Source organism: Dermacentor albipictus, chromosome 3, assembly GCF_038994185.2.
Source record: "Dermacentor albipictus isolate Rhodes 1998 colony chromosome 3, USDA_Dalb.pri_finalv2, whole genome shotgun sequence".
NCBI classification, from domain to species: domain Eukaryota; kingdom Metazoa; phylum Arthropoda; class Arachnida; order Ixodida; family Ixodidae; genus Dermacentor; species Dermacentor albipictus.
In genome coordinates this window covers 160,657,839-160,682,378 of record NC_091823.1, presented here as the reverse complement: position 1 = coordinate 160,682,378, position 24,540 = coordinate 160,657,839, and the positions used below count along the sequence as shown (strand labels likewise).

Here is a 24,540-nt window from a genome sequence, read left to right as displayed (position 1 = left end):
GACAGAGCGCATGAACGCTTCGGAATGGGTGTCTCCAATTGTTCTTATTCAAAAGAACGATGAAGGCATTCGTGTTTGTGCCGACTTACGAGAGCCTAACAAAGCTATCGTGACGGATAGCTTTTCTTTTCCACACACCGAAGAGTTCTCCCGCAGTCTCCTTGGGGCAACGCATTTTTCGAAGCTAGATCTCGCATCGGCTTGCTACTAGCTTTTGATCGATCCTTAAAGACGTGACTTGACTGCTTTCATAACTCACAATGGCCTCTTCAGCTTCCAACGCGTGTGCTTCGTGTTGGCATCCGCCCCCGCTGCATTTCAACAAATGATGTCGAAAATTCTTCAAGGAAGCTCTGTTGTCCCGTTCTATTTCGACGACATCATTGTTTTTGGGAAGAGCGAACAGGAGCACTTGGCCAACCTCACCGCTTAACTGTGGGGCATTAAGGAAGCAGGGCTCAAGTTGAATTACAAGTGCGTATTTGGCGTAGGAACATAAAAAGCCTACTTGCATTTTATTAGTTTGCTCGCTTTCTGAAATACAAAAATTTCTACTGGAATCGATTGAGCAGTTTCTAATATGAATATTTATGCTTTTCGAATGTTTTTCAATAGGGAAATGGTTGTAAATGTAAACATAAAGCTTCCGTTTTGGACTTTGGGAACTAGCAGCTCTCTCGTTAGCTCTATACATGTGTGCTATGTCCACTAGGAAAGAGAACTAGCAAAACATCCAGAACAATTATTTAACCCAACTTCCCAGCCTATCAATTTCGAACAGCACAAGGCCAGCCCGCGCATTCACGTGGGACAGTCCCAGATCTTATAAACAATTTATGATGACTTTAGGCTTGCTTCTACCTTATAGTTAGGCTGCTACATTCTTTCTGCAGGTGCTTGCGGTATTTGTGCCATTTCATGCAGCTTTTTGATGGAATGAAGGCAAGGACCAAATAGAGTAACCTTAATGGCGATGACAAATAGCTACGAAATGTATCCAAAAGCAATAGTGCTCTGAATTATTGGCGACGATGTGATGTGTTGTGGCTGCGGCCGCCAGATATGACCAGAGTGTCAAACACAACGTGACAAGCTCTTAATTGGGGCATAAGTTACAATACGTTATTGATGTGACTGTAAACATGACTACATCTATCGCCGTACATGTGTGCGAAATGTATGTGATACAGGTGTGACAATGACTCTAATGGGCCGTGCTGTGGAAACGAAAGATCAATTGAGAAATGATATAAAACTCAGATAAGAAAGTTTCACTGGTGATAATTTTTACCACCACTGTCTCACCATCACTCTTGAATGAAAGAGCTTGAAAGCACGTGCTGTGTAAGCTGAGCATGATTGACACATGGCTTACTGACGTTCTCGGTTTACATTACGCCCGCTGCCGAGGTAGATTACAATTAGGGGTTTTAGCGCGTATTTTTGCATGATTCGAACTAATGCCTTCTTTTTTTTCTTTCCCACAGCATCTGAATCAAATACTGAACAAGCTAGGCGTGCTGACTCCTTTCAACTTTTTTTCCTTCAAGCTGGAGAATCCAAGGCTAACCCTGGTCGAATACGCGACATTCCTAGACAAGATCAACGGGTGCGTTGGTAGTTTAAGGAGCGGAGGCACTTAAAATACCTACATTATTTTTAAACAATTTGAATAAATTGTTTAAGTGATGAAAGTTGTGGGGGTGGGTAGCTATTCATTATGATACTGTAATGCACACACAATGAGCGAGGACTCAAGGCAATTTAGTTTTTGAAAGGACTTGCACACATATGTATGTTCAGACTAACTAATTTGAGCATGTGCAAAGGCATTCAGAAAAAAAACTTAGAAAAGTCACATGGTACTCAAAAAGGCTAATTTCTTCCAAGTTAGCATTATAGGTGGAAAGATCGTTTTTTTTTATAAGAATGGTTTCGGTTACTTCGCTTGTTTGTTTTTATGCGGAAACAAATTCATACTATCACAAAACACAGGTTCATAATGAAAGCTTTTGCAGTGGTTGACTAAATCTGAGTGGTTATTTTTGTTAATTGTCGGTACTTCTGTTGTTAATGGAGCGGCCAGTCTGGCCTATCCAAAGAGGGCCGCAGATTAGTGGTAACATGCGCACTACACCCATTTTACGTCTTACAAATCAGGCATCCTTCTGTAAAGCCTGGGCATAGTTTTTCTTGTTCGTATTGTGAGAAACATTGGCCACCGCTTGGAAGGTTCATTGTTGCTTGTGATAAGTGCTGAAAACAACGTCAACACGAAACCGGCTGACGACGTTCTTTAGTCCATAGGAAAAGCGATGGACATAAGGCACGACAACGACGCGTTTTCGGTGTGTGTCATCTTTGCTCATAGATGTTCATGGTCCAAGAAACTGAACTTTCTTGACAATTTCTTCTGCCGCTCCACACATATTGTGCTCTAGAAATACTGCCCTGAGGTTGTGTGTATATATATATATATATATATATATATATATATATATATATATATTTATATATATATATATATATGTGTATGTATCCAGGAAATGAGTTCACACCATAGATGCCGCGTTATATCGAGGAATTACAATTCATTGTGTTGTGCAGCCTCGAGGGTGCATTTGAGGCCCAATCCACATCACGGAAAACATTGACAGCGTTAACAGCCGTGCAACCGCGTTCTGCCTTTTAATAAGTAATCATTGACGAATCGGATAACCATACCGAATAAACCATTGTCAACGATCCTGTCCACTCTGGCTAGAAAAATATGGCTGAGGACTGGGGCAACGTTCGAGCCAATACATACCCAAGAATTCTGCACATATGCAGCACCTTTCAATGCAATAAATATAGATTCGAGATTTTAAAAAAAGGAGTTCGAAAAAGTTTTTCACTGGATATATCAGTACAATTTCTTACCCTAACTTACTCACTCTCGTCACAAATACACAACATGAGGCTTTTCAATTCTTCGGCGTGACGAAACGAGTAGAATAAATCTTGTGCATCGACAGTGAAAGCGCCGCATTCCAATTGATTTTCTTCCATATCAAAATCATGCAGATATGTGCGCAACGGAACCATCTGTTTTGTTAAGTTTTTATTCTGAATGCTCTTGCATATGCTCTCTTTAGTTAACCTGGACATATATATTGTAGGTTCTATTGGTGTACTTCATCGTTTTTGTCATGTGACGGTGCCACGTGCTGTCGATAACGACGGCAAGTCACGCTTACAGGTAATCACATGACCTGATCGCGATTGCTTGTAAGGCTGCAATGTTTATCTTTTGGCCGCTCTCAGTTGTACTGCCGTTCCTGCTGCACGATGCAGCAAGGAATTGCTTTGCTACTGTTCTACGTTCGTCTCCGAATCCCTACGACGCAACTGTCGACGAGGATGATTCGCACCTACAGCGGCACTGGTATAACAAGAGCGTACTATACAATGGTCGTGTGCGCTGAACGGCGCTCTCCCGCTGAGGCGCCGCATGCGTGGAAAAGTTGGGCAAGGGCGAGCAAACTGGATTGGGGCGGAGACGAGCTTCCCGGCGTATTCAACCTAACGTCGCCGCCAAAGACCGATTGCGCACGTGCGCTCTTATAATGGTGCTTTATTTCAACTGCAAAGATACATTGAATATATTGACACCCTTTTGCTACGTATATATATTTGAGGCATGGGTTATACAACATGACGTCGACAGTTTCCGCGAAGTTGTGAAGTGCATCGGCTGCTAGCGAGCACGCGTTCGTTTCGCGAACGCTAGCGGACGCTCACTTTTTCTCGCAAAAAAAGTATGTGCAGTGCATCGTGTTATGGTTTCACTTGCTTTGATTCATCGATATCATGTCATTTTTCGCGCGCTCCTTCTTGATGAAATATTGGTCAAGGACAATGATGAAAGATAACAGTATTATAGCGAGACAAACGAGCTTTATTAACTGCGTGGCGCGAAGAGATGCAAATGACCAATGCACTTCTAGGTAAATTTAATGGTAGATACACATATTTCTATGACATATATGTAAGAGAAAAATTATCAAATACTTTAAATGCACTGATTGAAAAAGTGAGAACTCCCGACCAGAACAAGCGTGTTTCTTTTAAAAGCTGCACCATCCAATGGTGAACCAAAAAAATCAGCCGTTTTTAATACTGAAATAACTGAATACCAATACTGAATAACTGAAAGCAGCTATTTATAATGCAGAAGCTGCTTAGCTAAGTGGACGTGCAGTTGGGAACGGCATTATATTTAGGTATTTAGGATATTTTTTTCAGAAATTAGACTCAAGTCTTATTTCTTTCGTTTACAGCCCTACAAGAAAGCCGATAGACGCAGCTACCGTCTTTTTTTTTCTTTTTTTTAATTAAAGAAATTTTAGCGTTTTACGTCTGGAGATATTATTATGAAGCACCCTCCTAGGTTCTCACCCCCTGGGGTTCTTGAACGTGCAACTAAACAAAAATACACGAGTGCTTTTCCATTTCGTTCCCATCGAATCCCGCCATGTGGTTTGAACCTGCGAGCTCCAGTTTAGCAATGCAACGCCATATCCACCACATAGCCACTAATTAGGCTACCACGCCGCTTTCTTTTTTGTTTGTTTTGCTGTTAAGCATGGACTGGGCTAAAAATTCACACAGTTTACGGGCCGAAGATAAGCATATATAATGGCTACCTAAAACTGTTTTCGGCGTCCGAGGTCCTACCGCAATGAAAGAACCCTTACCAATTTCTCCGCATTATGTTACGCGAGGAAGACGGAAACATTAATTGAATGTTGCACTGCAATTTTTTGTGTATTTTTCTATAACAATAATTCCCGTAAATCTGAGTACAGGGTGCCCAAAGGGGCAGATACGTTTCATTTTTTCGAAGCGGCAAGCAGCAAGTTTACATGTTTTTCCGTTTGTGCTTCACAAGACTAACTAATAGAAAACTATATGCGCAAAATGCACGCTAGAGATACATGTTGCTTGAAGAACAAGAAAAATATTTGTTCTCCAAAGGAAACTCTACAATAAAATAGTAGAATGAAAGCTGGCACTGCGACCACAATGCACGTACGATCACCGAGCATTAAAGAAAATTAAATAAAGAACAGAAACCAAGGCATCTATTCTTAAGGCATAAATACAGGTCATATGCAATTATAAACACTGTTTGAGTGGTCTTAACGCATATACCAGCGCACGAAGTAGTACGAATGACTTTTCCGAAAAGTATAGCCAGCAGTTTCCACCGGCGCAACCAATGACTCCCAACAACGCACCAATAAAGACACACTCGTCACATTCCATGAAATTTGCACACATTACAAAAACCAACGCCTATTGTTTCCACCTCTCTCTGTGTCTAGAACGCGCCAGAGAGAAATACTGTGGCGACAACTACAAACTCGCACTTTTCTTACCCCGCGCACTTTGCACGTATTCTTTCCCGCCACATACCCGACACCCAAGTGTCGCTTTTGCCCTGTCCCCATAGCAAATCTCTCCCATATTATGCGGCAATGCCCCATCAAAACTCCCCCCCGCAAGCTCAAACCATTAATTAGTAGCGAGGAGCTGTGGGAGACTGCCTTGCGCAGCTCCGATCCCACCCTACAGGACCGAGTCCTGAGGTGGGCTGAGGAGGTAGCGGAGGCCTACCACGACTGGTAGACGGACTTCTAGCCACATAATGTGGTGATGGACGCCTGCTGGGGCTGGAGTACTTAGACCTCCCTCTCTCCCTCCCGGCGCCTCCCCTTTCTTAAAAGGGGAATAAAGTTCATTCATTCATTCATTGATGCGACCCAGGCCACTTCTATCGCAGCGCCACCACAGTATTTTTCACCGTCGCGCGCCTCATGCAAAGCATTCGTTGCCCCAGCAGCTCGTCCCACTGAACGGTATTCTAGTACACTCTAGTATAACGCAAGAAACGTTCTAGCCTGATTCGTGTTGCTCGTGCTGTCGCTGCATGAGTGCGAGCTGCCAGATCAACAGGGATGGCTGATCTAATGACGCAAGTGGTGGGACGATTTGGCCACCTGGAGCCCTTTGACGACTCATCAAGCGACTGAAAATCCTACGGCGAGTGCTTGACATCGTTTACCCACTTCAACAAAGTACTGGAGGCGGACAGGCTTCATGCATTCCTGAGCTTGGTAGGACCGAAGACGTACGCCCTCTTCAAGCGAACTTACCACTTCACATCTTCCATCAAGAAAGCCTTACGACAACCTAATAAACTGCATGGCAACCATTTGGCACTGAAGCCTTCAGTTATTGGCCAGAGAGCCAAGTGAATCAATAGCTGAATTTATAGCAGAACTGCGTTCTTTCTCGACTTCGTGGTACTCGCAAATTTTTTATATGAAGCACTGAGAAACAGATTCGTTTGCGGAAGATAAAAAGTTCCCTTTCAGAAAGCGATTGAAGAAAGCCTTAGCGATGGACGCCGCAACTGAAAGTGCTGCAGAAGTGCGTGCATTGTTCCACGGACTTCTCCGACGTACATCCTGTATCTGCGCAAAAGCAATGGCAGAAATCAGTTGTAGGTAAACACTGGAGCGAAAATAAAGTGTCAGAAATGTGTTCGCAGTGTGGCTCTTTTATAAAAGCAGCACATGAGCAAGAACTACAGGCGTGCGTCAGCGGCGCGTTTTGACAGCGATAAGGAAGGGCATATTCAAGGCATGCGTCACACTGGTGAGAGGGCAAGGTCCGCACACGACCGCGGAAGATGAGAGTTCTTGCGAGTGGAGCACAAGTGACGTTAAACGGTATTGCATGCTCTGAAAACGATGTCATACCCGTACATCTCTTGATGAACAAGACGCTGCTTCAAATGGAATTGGATACGGGAGCAGCAGCATCCGTGATTTCTCTAAAGCAACAGCAACAGTTATTTCTTCTTCGAAGTTGCGTGCGACAGACTTGCGCCTCCGCACCTACACAGGTGTGCTAGTCGAACCAGCGGGAGTGACTGAACTTGGCGTCGAGCACAATGGGCAAAGTCTTGTGTTACCGTTGTACGTGACTGAGCAGAAAGGACTGCCACTTCTGGGCCAACAGTGACTGCAACACGTGGGGCTCGAATGGAATGTTGTGTTCTCTTGCGACAAGCTTTCCTCGGAACGGCAGCGGACTGATACTGAAGCAAAAGTGGAGATGAGCAAGCTTTTGCAGAAGTACATTACCCTTTTTAAAGAAGAATTTGGATGTATTAAGGGAGAGAAGGCAGAGCTCTTTCTCAATGATGATGCATGCCCAAAGTTCTTGAAGGCGCGAAGTGTGCCTTTTGAACTTGTTTCTGCTGTGCAAGAATTTGAAAAATGCTGTCAATTGGTGTCATTACACCACGTACGAATACCTAATCCCGGTGCTGGTGGTTGTAAAAAAGGATGGAAACCTCCGCCTCTGTGGCGACTACCAGACTACTGCGAACCTTATGCTAGACACCGATCGGTATCTTTCGCTGCGTGCGGAAGAAATTTTTGCAGCACACAGTGGAGGCCAAGTAGTCTCTAAAATTCACTTGAACAGCGTCTATCAACAGATCGTGCTTGCAGAATTTGCGCGTCGTCTTCTGGCCATCAATACGCAGAAGGGCCTATTCGAAGTAAACCAGCTGCCTTTCGCTGTGTGGTCAGGTCCTGGTATTTTCCAGCGAATTATGAACAGAATGGTCAAGGATCTCAAAGGTGCTGCATGTTATTTGGACGATACCCTAGTGACAGGAAAGACTAGGGCGGGACACTTTCAGAACTTCGAAGCAGTTCTAAGTCGTCTGGGTAGCAGACGTGTGCGAATCAAGACTGACAAATGCACTTTCTTCCCGTAGGAGTTGTCCTATTTGGGGCACGGTCTCAGTTCAGACGGTATACATCCCACAACGGAAAAATGGACGCCATTGTAGCCGCGCCAGCAACAGAGAACAAGCAGCAGTTTCGTTCTTGGAGCCATAAACAACTACGCCCAATTCCTGCCTCGACTAACGACGCTGGCTCATCTCTTGTAGAAGCTACTGCGTGACGACGAGGCATGGGCTTGGACGAATGCGTGCCAAAGGTCCTTTGATGACATCAAAAGTGCGTTGGCGTCAGCGGATGTCCTGGCCCACTATGACCCACATAGACCGCTTCAAATGGCTTACAACGCATCCTATTACTGGGCAGGTGGCGTGCTTTCGCACATTTTCGCTGATGGCAGCAGTCATCCTGTTGCTTACGCTCCTAAGACGTCCGATGCAGAGCAGCAGTATAGCCAGATCGACAAAGCAGCTCCATCAATCATTTTTGGAGTTAAAAGTTTCACTGCCATCTTTGCGGACGCTCTTTCTCACTGATAACAGATCATAAACCGCTGCATACTATTCGGGGGTTAACGTACGCCATACCATCTTGGGCAGCAACACGCCTTCACCGTTGGACTGTTACGCTGTTTGCCGAAATGTACTCCTTGAAGTTTCCACAAGCAAGAGAAAGTGTAGAGGTCGATCGGTATTCGCGCTTGCCAGTTCGTCAGGCGCCCGCCGATGAAGCAGAAGAAACATTCTAATTGCTACGTTTCCAATCGATACAGGCCAACAGCAAGGCTATTGCACGCGCGACCTCACTAGATCAACTTCATTGCAGAGTACTACAGCGTAGAAGTACAAGTTAGCCTAACCTTGTGGATGACGTGGAGCTCAAACCGTTCTTCGACAGGCGGACATAGCTGACCACGCATCAAGGCTGCCTCCTTTGGGGGATGCCTAGAAGTGTTGCCTTCAAACCTTAGGTCCCTGGTCCTCATGACAGTCATCTAGGTATAGTGCGATGACAGGAATTTGCCCGCAGCTACCTTTGGTGGCCTTCTATTGACGCTGATCTCGAATCCCACGTGAAAGCATGCAAAGCATGCCGAGAATAGCGTAGTGCCCCTAATAGTGCACCTTTCCACCCGTGGTGGTAGCCAACAGCTCCTTGGAAGCGACTGCACATCGATTTTGCGAGGCCCTTTTGGCGGAACACGTTCTTAGTCCCTGTTGAAGCTCAATCTGAATAGCCAGAAGTCTGCATTCTGAAAAACACAACTAGCAAGGCAGCTACTGATCGACTTCGCGAATGGCTTTGCAGCTTCGGTTATCCGACAACAATTGTATCTGACCACGGGTCGCAATTAACGTCAACAGTGTTCAAGGCTTTTCTTCAAGAGATTGGCGCACGTCACGTTACAACGGCGCCTTATCACTCAACTTCGAATGAATTGAAAGAACATTTTGTCCAGTCTCTAAAGACGGCACTACAAAAATACCCAAGCAGGGAAAACCTGCCAGCCAATCTTCAGTATTTCTTGCTAGCTTATCGTAACACACCTCGTGCTACTACAAAGGAAGCGCCGGCCAATTTAATGTTCAGTCGCCGACTTCGTTCCAAACCGGACATTCGCAAACCGGTGGTAGAATTAGTTCCGAACCAGCATTTTTTTCGGTCCAGCCAACGCAACTCCAGGGTGCGACACTTTTCTGTGGGAGACTATCTTCTTGTTCTAAAATAAAGGGGACCACCGAGATGGCTTCCGTGTAGTGTGGTACCCCAAAAAAGACCTGTTTCTTATGCCATGATGGTAAACACGCCACGGGACTTCGTTGTGACATCTTCACCAGGATCACCCTCTGCTGGGCACAGCCGACGTCTGCAAGAGCGAAGAGAACAAGGACACGGTCTAACAGTTCTCCAACGCACCGGCGGTGACCACTACAGCAGCGCACGTAGCCTCGGAGAATGCGCCACCTCTACGATGAAATCCCACACGCAAGCGACGACCGCTAGATCGCTACACCTCGTCTTAATTTTGTATAATAGTAGCTCCCCACAAATTAAGCGGGGGTAAATGTCATATATATAGGAGGGCCATGTGCTCCTAATAACGTCAGCAAGTCAACCTTCCAGGTAGTCGTATGATCCGACCGCGATTTCTTGTAAGGCTGGCGCCGTTCTCTTCTGGACACTCATTTGCGCTGTCGTTGCTGCTGCAGGAGGCATATATATATACATACATATATATATATATATATATATATATATATATATATATATATATATATATATATATATATATATATACCGTTTTGCTACTGTTGTACCATCGACAAACGCGTCAACAACAGCGGACACTCCAATGGAGGGGCCGAATCGACTGCAGCGCACCAAGCCGTCGGCGTGCATACCTGAACCACACTGCCGATTTCGGTTCAGGGCGCGTGCGTTTTGAACGCTAGTTGGTACGCGCTATGCCTGCTGAGCTGATCGGCGCTTTTTTTTTTCTTTTTGCTTCTATAGCTCCCCAGTATGGGCAGTTGCGCAGGTGCGCAGCATGCGCAGTTGAGCTGTAGAAGTAAAAGGAAAGAATGCGCCGCTATAACGCCGAAAGAATTCTGGAAACGCGCCGAAATCACTCTTCGTGTGCGTGTTATTCAGTAAAATTGATCGCGAACGATCTTTACAAGCCTCCATTGAATATGTACCACGTGCAATTTCATGAAGACACAAGACGCCTTGTGAAATGAGGAAATATTTATTTTGTTCTATATAAATGCTCGTTGCGGGCTTTTTGTGCATTGATCCAACGTTGTAGCACCAGGTAAGCAGCAGTAGTTCCCGTACGAAACTCCACCGAACAACGTCAGCTGAAAAAATTAAATTACAGACATGTGTCGTTTTTGTATTGACACGAAAGTAGGTGAAAACTGCGTGAAAAATGAGGACAGCGAAAGAAACACACAACACATCACGAGCGCTGTGCTGACCTGCGCAGAGTGTTTCTTTCACTGTCCTCGTTTTTCGCACAGTTTTAACCTACTTTCAAGTATGAGCCAACTAGGTCTCATGAACGTCCTACGAAAGGTATTAAAACATACGAATAATGCGTGTAAAAGAAAAACGTGCGATTGTGGTGAATGGGCGGCACAACTAACAAAAGCAGTTCGCTTTTACACCCACAGCGTAGAAAATACCCGACTCGTCCCAAACAATACCGTACATACCACGAAAACATTCTATTTCCAAGCATTCCCCGCTTCCCGGATCTTATTTATTGCACTTTAAGAGCACAAATACACCGCCTACCGCGCGTTTCCGAAAGAACTTGACTATAATCGACGCGATAGTACGCTACGAATAGACAGAAGTGACCACAACACAGGCCCTCAACCAGACCATGCTGGACGCTGCCAGAATGCATTCTACTCGCACTCAAGACAAATGAGTGAGTCTAAAGCTCGTCTTGAGTCGTTCAGAAGACAGAATTTTCGAGTTACAAGTTCCTGGTGCTTAAGCTCCTTGGCCTTATCGATTGCATGTTCTGCCGGCGCAAGCAACAAACTCCCGTGTTATCCCTCCTGGCAATTGCTCGTCGCGTTTTCGACAAGCATGTGTGCAGAAAGAAGGTTTCGGTTGTTGCGGGCCCATGAAAATTGTCAGAAACTTGTTGCAGTAAGAGTCAGTACACGCTAAACTATCTTTGTCACCATGGCCGAGCTGGTTTTCGCTGCATCACGGCAGGCGCGGCTAGGGTGCCTGAATATTATCCCAAAATGCAGAGAAATTAATTACGATCATGTTCGGGGTCAGGGAAAGCGTCACGAACTTGTCACAGTAAGATTGAGTACATGCGAAAAAACTGTGCCACACAGCCGAGCTGCTTTTTGGCTAACTGCTTCACAAGGCCCGGCACGGCTAGCATGCCTCAGAAGTAAAAGAAGTCCCGAAATTAGTTTTCAGCAATGTTAGACGTCAGAGAAGGCGCCGCGAACTTGTCAGTGCATTGAAGCGCGAAACTTGACTGCGTACCCCGGCCGAGTTGTTTTTCGCTATCCGCGTGACAACGCGAAGCGCGGCTACTGCGCTTGAAAATACGCCAAAAAAGTGAAAAAAAAAATACTTACAATAATGTTGGGGTTAGAGAAAGCGCCGAAATTTGTCCCAGTGCGATTCAGTGTACGCGAAACAGCGTCACAGTAACCTATGCGACCAGCATGTCCAAAAAAACTACCGAAATAAGTTAAAATAATGTTGGCGTTCATAGAAAGCGTCACAAGCATCTTCCATTACGAGTTATTAATTCAACTTAACTGTGCCGCGACAGCCGAGCTGTATTTTGCTACCCGCGTCACGAGCCTATAGGTTCCGTTCCGTAAGCCTAATCGCTTGAAAAGCGTCGCTCGCTGTCGAACAAAATTTCTCGCCTTGCCGTAGTCCAATAGTGCAGTGGTGCCGTGTGGAAGTGCAGAAGGAACGCAAGAATTCGCCAAGAGTCCAACAAACCAGGCCAAATCCAAAAATAGAAAAACAGGCAGACGGGTCGCTGAACAGGCCACCGCTCAGATGCGCAGCCGGTCTCGCTCGCTTCGTTGGCGTGTCTAACGAATGACGCATGCATCTGGCGCGTCATTCGCCTGTCGCTAAGCAACGGAAAAAAATATGCCGTAAAGTATAATTTTATTTATACGCTGATATTTTTACTTTTGCTGGGAAACAACAAAAAATGAAACGACGTCTATTAATTTCATTTCACATTATCTTTTTTTTTTCTTTTTAGTGCTCGCGGCACCAAACGGTCGGCGTTACTACTAGCGTGACGTATTTCCTGTTGCCAGTTTTTGCCGAGTGTCCCTTCTTACTGAAATTCTTTCACTATGGTTTTACGTTCGTTTCCGGATCCCTACGACACAATAGTTCTCATGTCACGTAGTAGTGATGGTGAAGAAGCAAGCAAAACTATGATTGACGAAACTAGAGTTTTATTGGACATACCTGTGCCCTCATAAACAGGCTACACTCATAGAACAACGATAGCGGCAAATCCAGTCGGCGATCATCGAAAACTTTATGTGCGCATCAAAGCCCGTCGGCTTTTATAAACGAGTCATCGAAGGTTCCAGAGTAATCGATGGTACCCGTGTTGCCCGTGTCTTCCAGAAAGTTCTACACAATTCGCGTCGCACATGCAATCAGACTACAGAAGCTTCAGTGGCAACAGAACCATCGATAACATTCGAGAAACTTCCGATGCATGCGGGTGCGTACCGCGCTGATCGATAACATTTGCTACACGGTGAAAAGTGCTCGCCCGAAAAGGATAAACAAGTCCACGTGTTTATGCTCCCCTCCCAAAAGCATCAGCCGATGCTACAAATATAACAGGAGATTGAAACTGGGAATGACACTTATTAAAGAAAAGTGCCAAAATATCAAAGAAACCAAGTCCGAAGCAAGAGTCAAAAAGAAAAAGAAAAGTCCTAAGTTCAGCTATCCAAAGCCCGAACCTTCGTTAGCGCTGGTAGAACGGCTTAAGTCGCCCAACATGGACAATTTCAGGTCGTGAGCGGTGCCGCTGTGATAGCGAAATGCTCTCTGACACGACCTCATAATCGAGTGTGCCAATGCGTCGGATTATCTTGTAGGGCTCGAAATTGCGGCGTAAAAGATTTTCGCTTAGTCCTCGTCGGCGTATTAACTTATGGGGTTTTACATGCCAAACCACTTTCTGATCATAAGGCACGCCGTAGTGGAGGACTCCGGAAATTTCAACCACCTGGGTTTCTTTAACGTTCACCTAAATCTAAGCACACGGGTATTTTCGCATTTCGCCCCCATCAAAATGCGGCCGCCGTGGCCGGGGTTCGATCCCGTGACCACGTGCTCAGCCGTCCAACACCATACCCACTGAGCAACCACAGCGGGCACGGCGTATTTGGGTCCGAACCCAAACACGGTCGCTGATCTGATACTCGAGGTACTCAGTTTTCTGCTGCTTTTTGATGCGCAGGCGGGCGAGCTGTCGGGCTTCTTCGGCGCGCTGGAGTGGACATAGGTGGCAACGTCAAGATTCTGTTTGTCGGTGACATGCGCCAGCATGGCGTCGAGAGTCGTCGCTGGGTTCCTGCCGTAAACCAGCTTGACTGCCGTGTTGTAAGCGAAGGTTACGTACGACAGGATGGCATCCGAGATCTTGTGCTCGACGTCGACGTACATTGCTAGCATGTCGGCGAGGGTCTTGTTCAGGCACTCCGTAAGACCATTCGTCTGCCAGTGGTAGGAAGTTGTCCACCTGTGGCTTGTCTGGCTCTATTGAAGAATTGCTTTGTGAGCTCCGCTGTAAAGGACGTAAAGGACGTCCTTCTTTCAGTGATCAGGACTTCTGAGGTACCACGTCCGAGCAGGTTGTTCTCGACGAAGAATTTCGCCACTTCAGCTGCGCTACCTTTCGGCAGAGCTTTCGTTTCAGCGAAGCGGGTGAGGTAGTCCGCCGCCAATACCATCCATTTATTTCCGGTTGTTGATGTTGGTAAGGTTCCCAACGAATTCGTCCCAATCTGCTGAAATTGTCGGCAAGGAGGCTCGATAGGCTGTAGTAATCCCGCTGTCCTTGTCGGCGGCATCTTGCGCCGCTGACTGTCTCGGCATGTCTTGACTTGACGGGCGACGTCGGCGGTCAGGCGCGGCCAGTGATACCTTCATATCATCCTCATCATCATCATATTGTTACGGGGTGTGTAGAAGGCGTTTATTTTAGGGAGCCGTAGCGCAAGTGGTTGTCGCTACTGCACATCGTCTTTCTCTTCCTCGCTGCTTTCTTAATGTTGTTGTTGCTGCTGATGCTCCACTACCTTTGACGCACTGTAACGATAACTTCATAATATGACGATGTGATGATAATGGGCGATGATCATAATGTCATCATCCCTGATCTTCTGTTTCTTCGCTCTTGAGCTGGCGCGTTTTTGTTTTCGCAATAAGAATAAGACTTATTAGTAGTGGAGAGGCTTCAGCGGGCAGACCCATACTACCTAACTCTCATGGATCACTGTAGTGGGTTCGCAGAGCCACCCAACAGTCGCTTGAGTCGTCTGCTTCGACAATTTGGCCTTCAAAATGTTGTGCTACACCGCTACGTTTACCACCCGACAGGTAACTGGGGGTTTTCAGTCCGACCTTCCTGCCTCCGCCTTCGAGTATTAGAGACAGTTCACGACGACGTACTTGCTGGCCACTTAGGCTTCCATAATGCCGACAACCGCATCAAGATCCCCTTCTTCTGGCCTGGCCTTTCCACAACGGTGGCCAAATACGTTGCCTCTTGTGCGTCACATGAACACCGCAGACGGTCGACAGCCCCTCCTGGCAGTTTACTGCAATCTCTCCCTTGCACGGACGCACCTTTTCAATTTATTCTCACTGATTTATATGGGTCCTTGCCTTTGACGTCCTTCCGTCTCCACTGGATTGTCACTTCGGTTGGCCATTTAACAAGATATGCCGAAACCGCACCTCTTCAATCTGGCACTGCGTCTGAGGTCACTGATTTTTTGTTGTTCTCAATTGCCTTACGCCACGGGGCTCCACGCGTTCGTCTGAGTGCCCATGGCAAGGCGTTTATTTGCCAGATTCATGAGGAAGTTCATCGGACCGCTCATATCGCGTACACATCTACTTGTATACCTGTCATCCGCAAACCAAAGGCCTTGCTGAGCGCTTCCACCGCACGCTGTCTGGCATGATTTTTATGTACATACATCCGTCCTGACCACACTGAGCGAGGTAAAATTCTTCCTTTTGTGACATTCGCATATAAGGTTGATTTCAACGGGCTACCACTTACAGCCCATTTTTCATAGTGTATGGACGACATTCTTCCTCCTTATTCGACAGATAATTTTTTGCGCCTTCCTCGCCTAACGTGTGCCTTCCAGAAGACGTTGCTGCCCGAGTTGCACAACGCCAACCAATTACTCGGCGATACACGGAAGCTACACAAGCTGAGAGGAAACGTCGCTGCGCTGACAAACTTCATGACGTCAGTTTTCACTCTGGTGACGAAGTCCTGCTTTGGACTCCACTCCGAATTCCAGGCCTCTCTGGAAAGCTCCCTACACTCTACACTGGCCCATACCCCATTGTGCAGCCAACTTCTGCAGTCAGCTATCTCGTAGTCACAGTACACCTCGTCACTGACCGCCGTCGCTGGATTGCAGAAATTGTTCACTTCTCGCAGATGAAGCCCCTCACTCCCGTTTAGATGTTCTCTCAGCTACGGCCAGGCTGGCCGCTTCCTCGCCGTGGGGAAGTTAGTGTAAGCCCTGTTAATGTACTTGATCGTTTTTGTACGTGCCTAGGCATCATCATACCTGATCTTCTGCTTCTTCGCTGTTGAGCTGGCGCGTTTCCTTTTTTCAATAAAAAAGCACTAGGCAGCTTGGTCGGTCTCGGTCTCTTAATATCTATGCAATTTCCTCTCGAAAAATAAACTTTGTTCCGAGTAAGCGTTTGTGAGCTGCCTTTGCCTTGTCTCCCCTTTCGTTGTGTGCGCGCTAAAGTATCTTATTAAGTATGGATAAGCTTTGCTCGAGTAATTTAATTGTACCAGCTGATTTCAAAAATGCAAATAGTTTTTTGTATGATCAGAACTTTTTATCATATTCAAAACAGGATATTTCTTCAAAATCTAATTACCTATTTAGCAGCCACTTGCACGGCAAAGTACGGCACGCGGAAAAGATTATGAATCTTGACATCTTTTCATAAACAATAAAAATGGATGTGTTAGGCCGTTTTCAGGCAAACTTATAGGCTGTAAAACTTGGCAATAAAAATTCCCACTTTGATACTAGAAAAAAAGGTTCAAGTCAAAAGCTTCCTCGAAAGAGACGTATAACAAAATTTACTTACCCAAACAGCTGTGTACGTATGTATCGTTGTATATATGTACACTACTATGTATCTTTCTAGAAATAAATACATAAATACATATTTGTAGCATAAATAACGCAAAAGATGTTGTTCCTGCATAACACAAAGGGCACGAAAGATCGTGATTTCACAAATCGAGAAAAAACATTCGAAAGCATTACAATGAGGACAAAACTTATACAACCTTAAGAAAATGAAGTGTATTGGAAGCGTGAAAATCACAAACATAGAAACACAATTTTTGGGCCAATTTCCTACCTTTAAGTGCATTGTCCTCCCTCAATGAAGTGTTGTATACTGCACTTTCCTTTTGCACACCTAATTTTGCTGTCATTTCTAGTCAGAACAGTATTTCTGCATGGCAGCGTTTTAGATAGTGAATGTCGAATGTTAAAACTAGATGGGCCAATTTCTACAACCCAAAGCAGAATTCAGTCAAGGTGTCTTCGTGTACAGTTGCAGTCGATTGTGCTCAAGAGTATTTTGAACTCTAGGAGAGCGAGTAGCCGTATGCGAGAGAAATAGTGGCAGAATGAAAAAGTACTTTGTTCGCAAGTGCTTTCTCAACATTATATGCCATCTGTTCTTAGGGAAAGTGCCAACTTGCTTTTTTTCATTTCCTTTATTCCTTACGCGGGCCCAGTATCTTAAGACAATGCAGCGATAAAGAAATTTGCATGTCTTGATGAAAAGATATGGTTCCATTTGAAAGCAAAACTAAAGGAAACTTATTACACCGAGTTCGATCAACATATCATAAATTCAGGAATCTATAATCGTTTTCTGTCTGTAAATTTATGATTTAGTAGCGAAGAAAACTGTCACCAGAGATCTCGTGGTGCTGCATAATTCGAATTACCAATGCCACAACGCACGAGTTGATGTGATCCTCCCGTGAACTTCCTCTCTGCCGCTCTCTTGACTCCTACAGTGTTGGCGTCACATTAAAATACTATAGATAAAAATGGGCGATGCCACTCTTATTTTCAATCCCGCGGTTTTATCGCCTGCGAAAGCGTGTTATCACTACAAATTACGAATTCATTACTATAAAAGTCTATTATTCCAACCTGCCACGACCTATTTTGCTTCGTGTCTCTTTAAGCCAGGAAAGTATTTACTATTGTTGTCTACATGGCCTTGGGGCGAAGCTTCTCGAAGTAATTTTCAGTATACACTTTATCTCTCTTGTCAGCGTTAGAATTTATCAGTGTTGACACCAATCTGACAAAACAACAAATTATATTGGCGGACCAGTGAAAAAAACTACGCAGCACTTTTATTAACTATCTCTAGTTAGGTAACACTAGAACACAGCCTTGACCTCATTGCATTTCTAAATCTGAAACGGAATTCCATGCTTGTTTTAAGGGCACAATATGGCGATTTTTTTCCCCGGATTTGGGTATCTTTCACACCAAAGATTTCTTTACATGCAATCACGCTCCGTGAGGTTTGTGCTTGGCCATTCAGTGCAAGGCATTGCATCGCCGAAGAAGATGCTGAGCCACTGTATGCAACTAGTTAACAAAAATTTGCGGCAATGTACAGTGAACTTTCACTTGTTGACGAAGCCCGGGCCACTCTGCATAGTACGCTTTCCTATTGGCGATATATTCACTCCACAGGCTAATATTAGAATCTCTGTTATGATGCCATTAGTTATAATTATCTTGACTGCATTTTTACCTTTCTTAAACCGTAGGCGGTGCTTCAATGTATTAAGTAAAAAATTGACGGTCACTGCAACAGCCTTACGTGATTGGAATGCGAAAGCACGAGGACTTGTCAAAGTTACCACCTTAAAATAAAATGCAACCTTAATCAACCTTGTCCTAATTTGTGTCAAACTTACTCCATTTTTATCTACCCTAATTAGTCCCCTTTAATCCAATTTTGGGAGCGTGCCTGGTTTTTTTTTTTCTTTTGTGCTGTCCATGGCGTCCGTCCGACGCTGTGGCTCTTCACAGTGGCGCTGGATTTTCTGCGTGCCACCGGAAATCCAGCGCCGCGAACGTGACATCATCACTTGGTCACGCGAGTTTTCATACCATCGGATCACAATTCCGAACGCCGGATTTTACGCTACATGCGGCATATAAGGTTTTTGCATTAAAGTGTGCAATCGAGCGCCACTTCAGTCGCTCGCTTAAGTTCACGACATCAGGCGCAGGTGTGACATGGCCTACAGATATTGCGTCGGTGAACTCAGCGTACAAACCGTGTCTGTATAGCATGGTCGAGCATTGCGTAAAACCGCTCGAACATTTGTATAGTTTTCTGTCTCGCACATCATCGGCGCTGATTGTTTTCGCGCCATGTATAATAGCGTGAAGCCTCATAGGTGACTTCGCGACTGTACGGACTCTGAAAACGCGTGCCTTATTTGCATTCTATGGCGTGAGAGTGGTATGTCTCTAATGAGATCGGGTGCAATGTGGCGTTGTTGCTCATGTTCGTTACCAAGCGGTTTCTCACGCCGCTCTTTGTGGCGTTAGGGAGGCGCACGATTGCGCTTGGCTCTTCCTCGAGTCGCTCATGCTTCGTCTAGCCCGAATGCACTGAAAGTAATGCTACCTGCCCATTTGTCTGTTTTCACCTCGGGTGTTAGATCACCAGGATCTCCACTAGATGTCAAAGGCTGGCAGCACTATAAGCAAGAAGAGTTAAACTTTCATGAGGCGAACTTTTGCTAAGAGAATAAAAAAACGGCGCAGTAATGATGATAGCGCCGAGTAGAATCGCAGGTAGTTCGACTCACTGAAAGCGCTAGAGTCGCTTGTTACATTTCCATGATCATAACTGCTCGTCCCAGAGCAGCCGCTGGCGCGCTCTTTGGTTCGACAATATGCTGCAAGTTTGCGAGGCGGGAAGTCAACTTAACGCAGCCTTTAGTTTACCAAGAAACCCGCCGTGGTTGCTTAGCGCATTTGGCGTTATTCTGTTGAGCACGAGGTCACAGAATCAAATCCCGGCCGCAGTGCTGGTCCTGCCGTTTGTGTTCTTCTTCTCGAGTCCTGGTCTTCTGCGCCATGCCTTTACTACTTCAAGCAGAAACCAACTAGCCGAAGCCAGAGTTTTACTTGCAGCAGCCGCATTTCCATGGGAACTAAGTACGAACAAAGCCCGTGCGCCGAATTTTGGGTGCGCTGTAAACAAACCCAGGCTGCCAAAATTATTCTGGACCCCGCAGGGGTGTCTGTGTGAGCAGGCGTTAGGTGTGTTGAGTCACCACGTACCCCAGCACATTAATGTTGGAGCCTCCCATGTGCAGCCGTGCGCGGCTTAGCCTTGTCTGCGGAAGGGGGATCCTGGGGGTTGAGCCGATACCGGGGGCTCAGACCTTCAAGGCCTCCCGGCGGAGGCAACGCACCTCCTCGACCTCTGCTTCGCAAAGGCGGTGCCTCCAGACTGACTCACCTGGAGGAAACCGGCAGCCGCCTTTTCCTGGCCTTCTATTCAATCTTCGTCTTTCTCCCTCACTATTAATCATTCCTGTCTTCTATTCTCTTCCATTTACTTCCAACATTCCTGGCGGGAAGGGTTAGCCTTCTGAGTCATAGCCATCATTGATTATATGTATTTAGTTACAGTGGAAACGTACAGCTGGCGTTTGTAGGGCCTTAATTCCAAGTCCTACAGCCACTTGTTGGGATGTATCGTAGATAGCTGGCGTTCCTGCCGAGAGTTTCATGGCTTGTGCTTTGCCCACGTTACCCGATGGCCCTAGAAAAGGGAGCAAACCAAAGAAGTTTTTCCATTTTTTGGCCACAGAACAGAGATTTCCCTTCGATATCGCGTGATTTACAGTAAAACAAGGAAAGAACAGTGAGAGCCACCTCACTGTTCCTTGTGGCTAAATGTATGACATATGCTAGAGGCCCAGGTTACAAAGTTACGCAATTGACCAGCGGTGACCTCCTCTTGAAACTCTGCGACAAGAAGCAACACGAAAAGCTGCCAAATATAGTACCCTTCGGGGAGATTCCATTGACTATTATCCTACACTGCACAGTGAACATCCCCCATGGTGTCATTGCGTACGATGACTTCCTGGTCCTGGAACGCACCGAGATGGAGCTTCTAGGACTAGAGCGACCAGAACGCAATAAATATGAAATGAATCAAGTTGAGACGAGATGGCAAAGAAATCCCAACAAAGCACATTCTTACCTTAGGCTCAAATATACGTCCCGAAACTAACAAAGCATGCCATAAGATCCGTGTTAGGTCATACGTACCAAACGCCCTGAAATGGTTTACATGCGACATTTGGCCATAACTCGCAGAAATGTCGAAGTCGAATTACCTGTGCTATAGGCGGCACACATGAACACTTTCCCGAAAATTGCGAGAATTATCCACACTGTGTGAACTGTGATGGTGAGCACGCAGCAAACTTACGGTCGTAACTCACCTGGACAAAAAAAAGAAGAAAAAGAAATCGTTGCACTTAAAGGAGAGGCACGCAGGTGGATTTCCTGCCTGCCAACGCATACCTTTGCCCATGTAGCGCGTCATTGGGCACCATCACAACGGCTTCCAGCGGCTGTCCGGCCGGCTCGAAGCGAACCGTTGGCAACGCCGAGTGGCTCCTCCGCGATTGCAGTTAACGCTGCTGCGCCACCCGAGAGCGACCTATAAACCTTTGGTTGGTACGTCTCAACAAAGCGCTCACAAGAGTTCTACGCCCCACAAGAGGTGACGGACATATCTAGACAAATGGCGCCGCAAGCGCCTAAGGAGCAGGCAGATTTTCGTGATCACTCCTAAAAAGACAAACCTCGCGTCACGCCGCCAGTACATAGGCCGTGAGCTAATCTTTGTTTCCTGAACACACAGCACGAACACGTTTGTCATCATGGAGATAAAATACTTCTATGGAATTTCAAAGGATTTCTTCATAACCTCGACGACATCACAGAACTAGTACACAAACACAATCCAAAGTTGGTGTATCTCATCTCTGAAACTTACGAACACTAATTTTCTTCGAAATTACCCGATTATACAAAAAGAGCACGACAAGGCTAAAGCCTCCGGAGTTGTAGCAATAGTAGCCGACAAGTCTGTCACTTGCCCACACGTCACCTTTTAGATGCCCCTTGGGGGAGTGCCAGTTCGGGCCTTTCTTCTTAATGAATTGGTCATTGTTGTTCCATTTATATTCCCGCAAATCGTCATCACGAAAAAACAGACATTTATAACCTCATTTATCAGGTTCCAGAGATTTACATAAACGCGCGACATTTCAACGCTCACAACACGATGTGAGGACACTCACGATGCGACGCGCGAGATTGTCTCATTAAAAACTTCCTTTTAAACTCCGGTGCACGCTTTTTCAATAAGAAGTAACCAGCAATCCTCATCATAATTCATACTCGTCAGTAGACCTGCCGATCGGCCCTCTTGTATCTTCCCTGATTTATAATGGCATGTAAATAAATATTCCCTAGGAAGTGATCACCTCCTTGTAACTCTAAGCCTAGTAAACACAACACAACTCCCCTCCGCATGTCTCTCACTACAAACTAGTCGAGACTAATTACGAATGTTTGAAGGAATCCACCTGCACATCAAGAGATTTTATACTTTTAGTATGGATGATACAGCATCATATTTTGCCGCTTTTATCACTGACGCAGCAGGAAGGTTCATCCCTCAAACAAGAAGCCATTCAAGTGAAAGATGAGTCCCTTGGTGGAATGATGAATGTAGACAGGCACGTAAGAAAGCAAAACGAAGCATGGGGCATTCTGCGCCGATACCCAAGTATAGAAACCATTATTGAATTCCTACAGACTAAATCACAGGGAAGGCACACGCGACGGCAGGCTAGGAGAACAAGCTGAGAGAGAAACGTTTCTGTCAGGAATAAATTCTGATACACAAGAAACAGAAGTGTGGAATGCGCTAGTACGTGTCTAGTTCCGCCCACTATAGACAGACATTCCTTAAAGCAAATAAATAGAAGAATGCCAGACTCTGGACTGCAGATCCGTAGGCAACGATTTATATAGCCCTCCTTTCCACATTGCTCAGCTTAGAGCAGCATTCAGTACCTGCAAAAGCTCAGCGCAGAGCGCAGATGGGACCATGTATGACATGATCAAGAACATGCACACGGATACACAAATTACATTGCACGCTCTCCCTAATAACATTTGCGCAGCCTAGCACCTTCCAGTGGCATGTAAACAAGCTATCGTTGTCCCAGTTTTAAAACCGGACAACGACCCATCCTTGGTAACAAGCTACCGTCTCATAGCACATTCAAGCTGCCTATATAAGCTTTTCCAAAAAATGATAAATAACCACCTCTTACACTTCTTTGAATCAAACATGTTTGATCCCTATCAGTGTCGTTTTCGAGATGGTCAGTACACAACCGACCATCATGTGCGCATTGAGACAAACTTCCGCGAGGCATTTGCCCATAAAGAATATTTCTTGTAAGATTTTCTAGATATGGAAAAGGCCTATGACAGAAGTCGACTGTCACACGGCGCGACGGAATCATCAGACAGCTATGGGAGATGCGTATCCGTGGCAACACGCTTAGCATAATAGAAAGCTATATTTCACACCGTACTTTCCATATTACAATTCCTAATGCTGTGTCTAGATCATTTACTCAGGAAACTGGGGTACCGCAGTATGGCGTAATTGGTTGTACCCTTTTTATTGTTAAACTTAACTCTTTACGGTCGTATATTCCACATAGAAAATTTTATTCAGCATATGTCGATGATGTGCAGATTGGATTTACCTCGTGTAACATCGCAGTAGGCGAGCGCCACGTTCAGTTTGGGCTGAACAAAGCCTCAGCATGGGCAAATCGTAGCGGCTTCCAGGTGAATCTGCAGAAAAGCCCCTGCGTCCTCTGTACAAGGAAGATGGGCCTTGTTCCGGAGCCTACTGGCCAGCTCTCCATGGTCAGCGCTTACCTTTGAACACACAGCACACATTTCTTCGTGTTGTACTTGACTTTAAACTTACATTAACACCTCTAATAAAGTATCTGAAAGCGAAATGTTTGCAAACAATTATTATTTTGAAAATTCTGGCGTGCACCCCACGGGGCAGTGACAGGGGCTACCTAATGAACCTGTACAGGAGCCTAATGCGATCACCTCTGAACTATGATTCCGTCTTATATAAACTGCCGCTCCAAGCGCAATAAAGAATTTGGATCTCGTGCTCCATTTACCGATTCGTCTGTCCACAGGCTCCACCTGCAAAAAAACTTATAAATGCTTCGCATACTTCCTGAATGTGCCATCTAATCCTGAACACCCTCGTTATAAACCTGTTAATGAGTTGACGTCTGCCACGCTATCTCGAAATCGACCTTCAATGAGAAAGTCTTTCTCAGTACACCTGAGGAAGCTGAGCGAGGAAATGAACTTCCCACTACAAGTACACCAATTGACGGCCCCAACCAGGCTGTTGTCACCGTGGCTGTGGCAACTGATAGAATGGGACACGTCCTTTCAGAAGTTACAAAGCACGCTCCAGAGATGCACATGCGTGCGCACTTTCTGGAACTGCACTCAAAGTACTCCTATCCAGAAGTTTATACCGGTGCATCAAAATCACCTAATGGCTTATCTTACGCGGATGTCCGATCCTGCTTCTCGGAATGCAATATTCTGCACGCAGGAACGAGCATCTTTACGGCACAGGCTTATGCATTGCTCTCGGCTGTAAAACACATAAAGGCTTCAATACTACAAAAAGCTCTCATATTTACCGACTACCCAAGTGTAGTAAGAGCTATAGTGTATTTAACGAAACACACGAATGC

General features: G+C 45.6%; 1 protein-coding gene across 5 annotated transcripts in view; it reads left to right on the top strand.

Moving 5' to 3' along the window:
- The window catches only part of LOC135905187 (uncharacterized), a 260,327-nt gene that overhangs the window by 107,360 nt on the left and 128,427 nt on the right, over positions 1-24,540 (top strand). For all 5 annotated transcript variants that reach the window (XR_011512957.1, XM_070536239.1, XM_070536240.1 and 2 more), the window contains one exon: positions 1,488-1,609. Coding sequence is in view for 4 of the 5 variants with exons in the window: in XM_070536239.1 (XP_070392340.1) it covers positions 1,488-1,609 (122 nt within the window). In the remaining variant the exon portion in view is untranslated. The remainder of the gene's footprint in view (positions 1-1,487; positions 1,610-24,540) is intronic.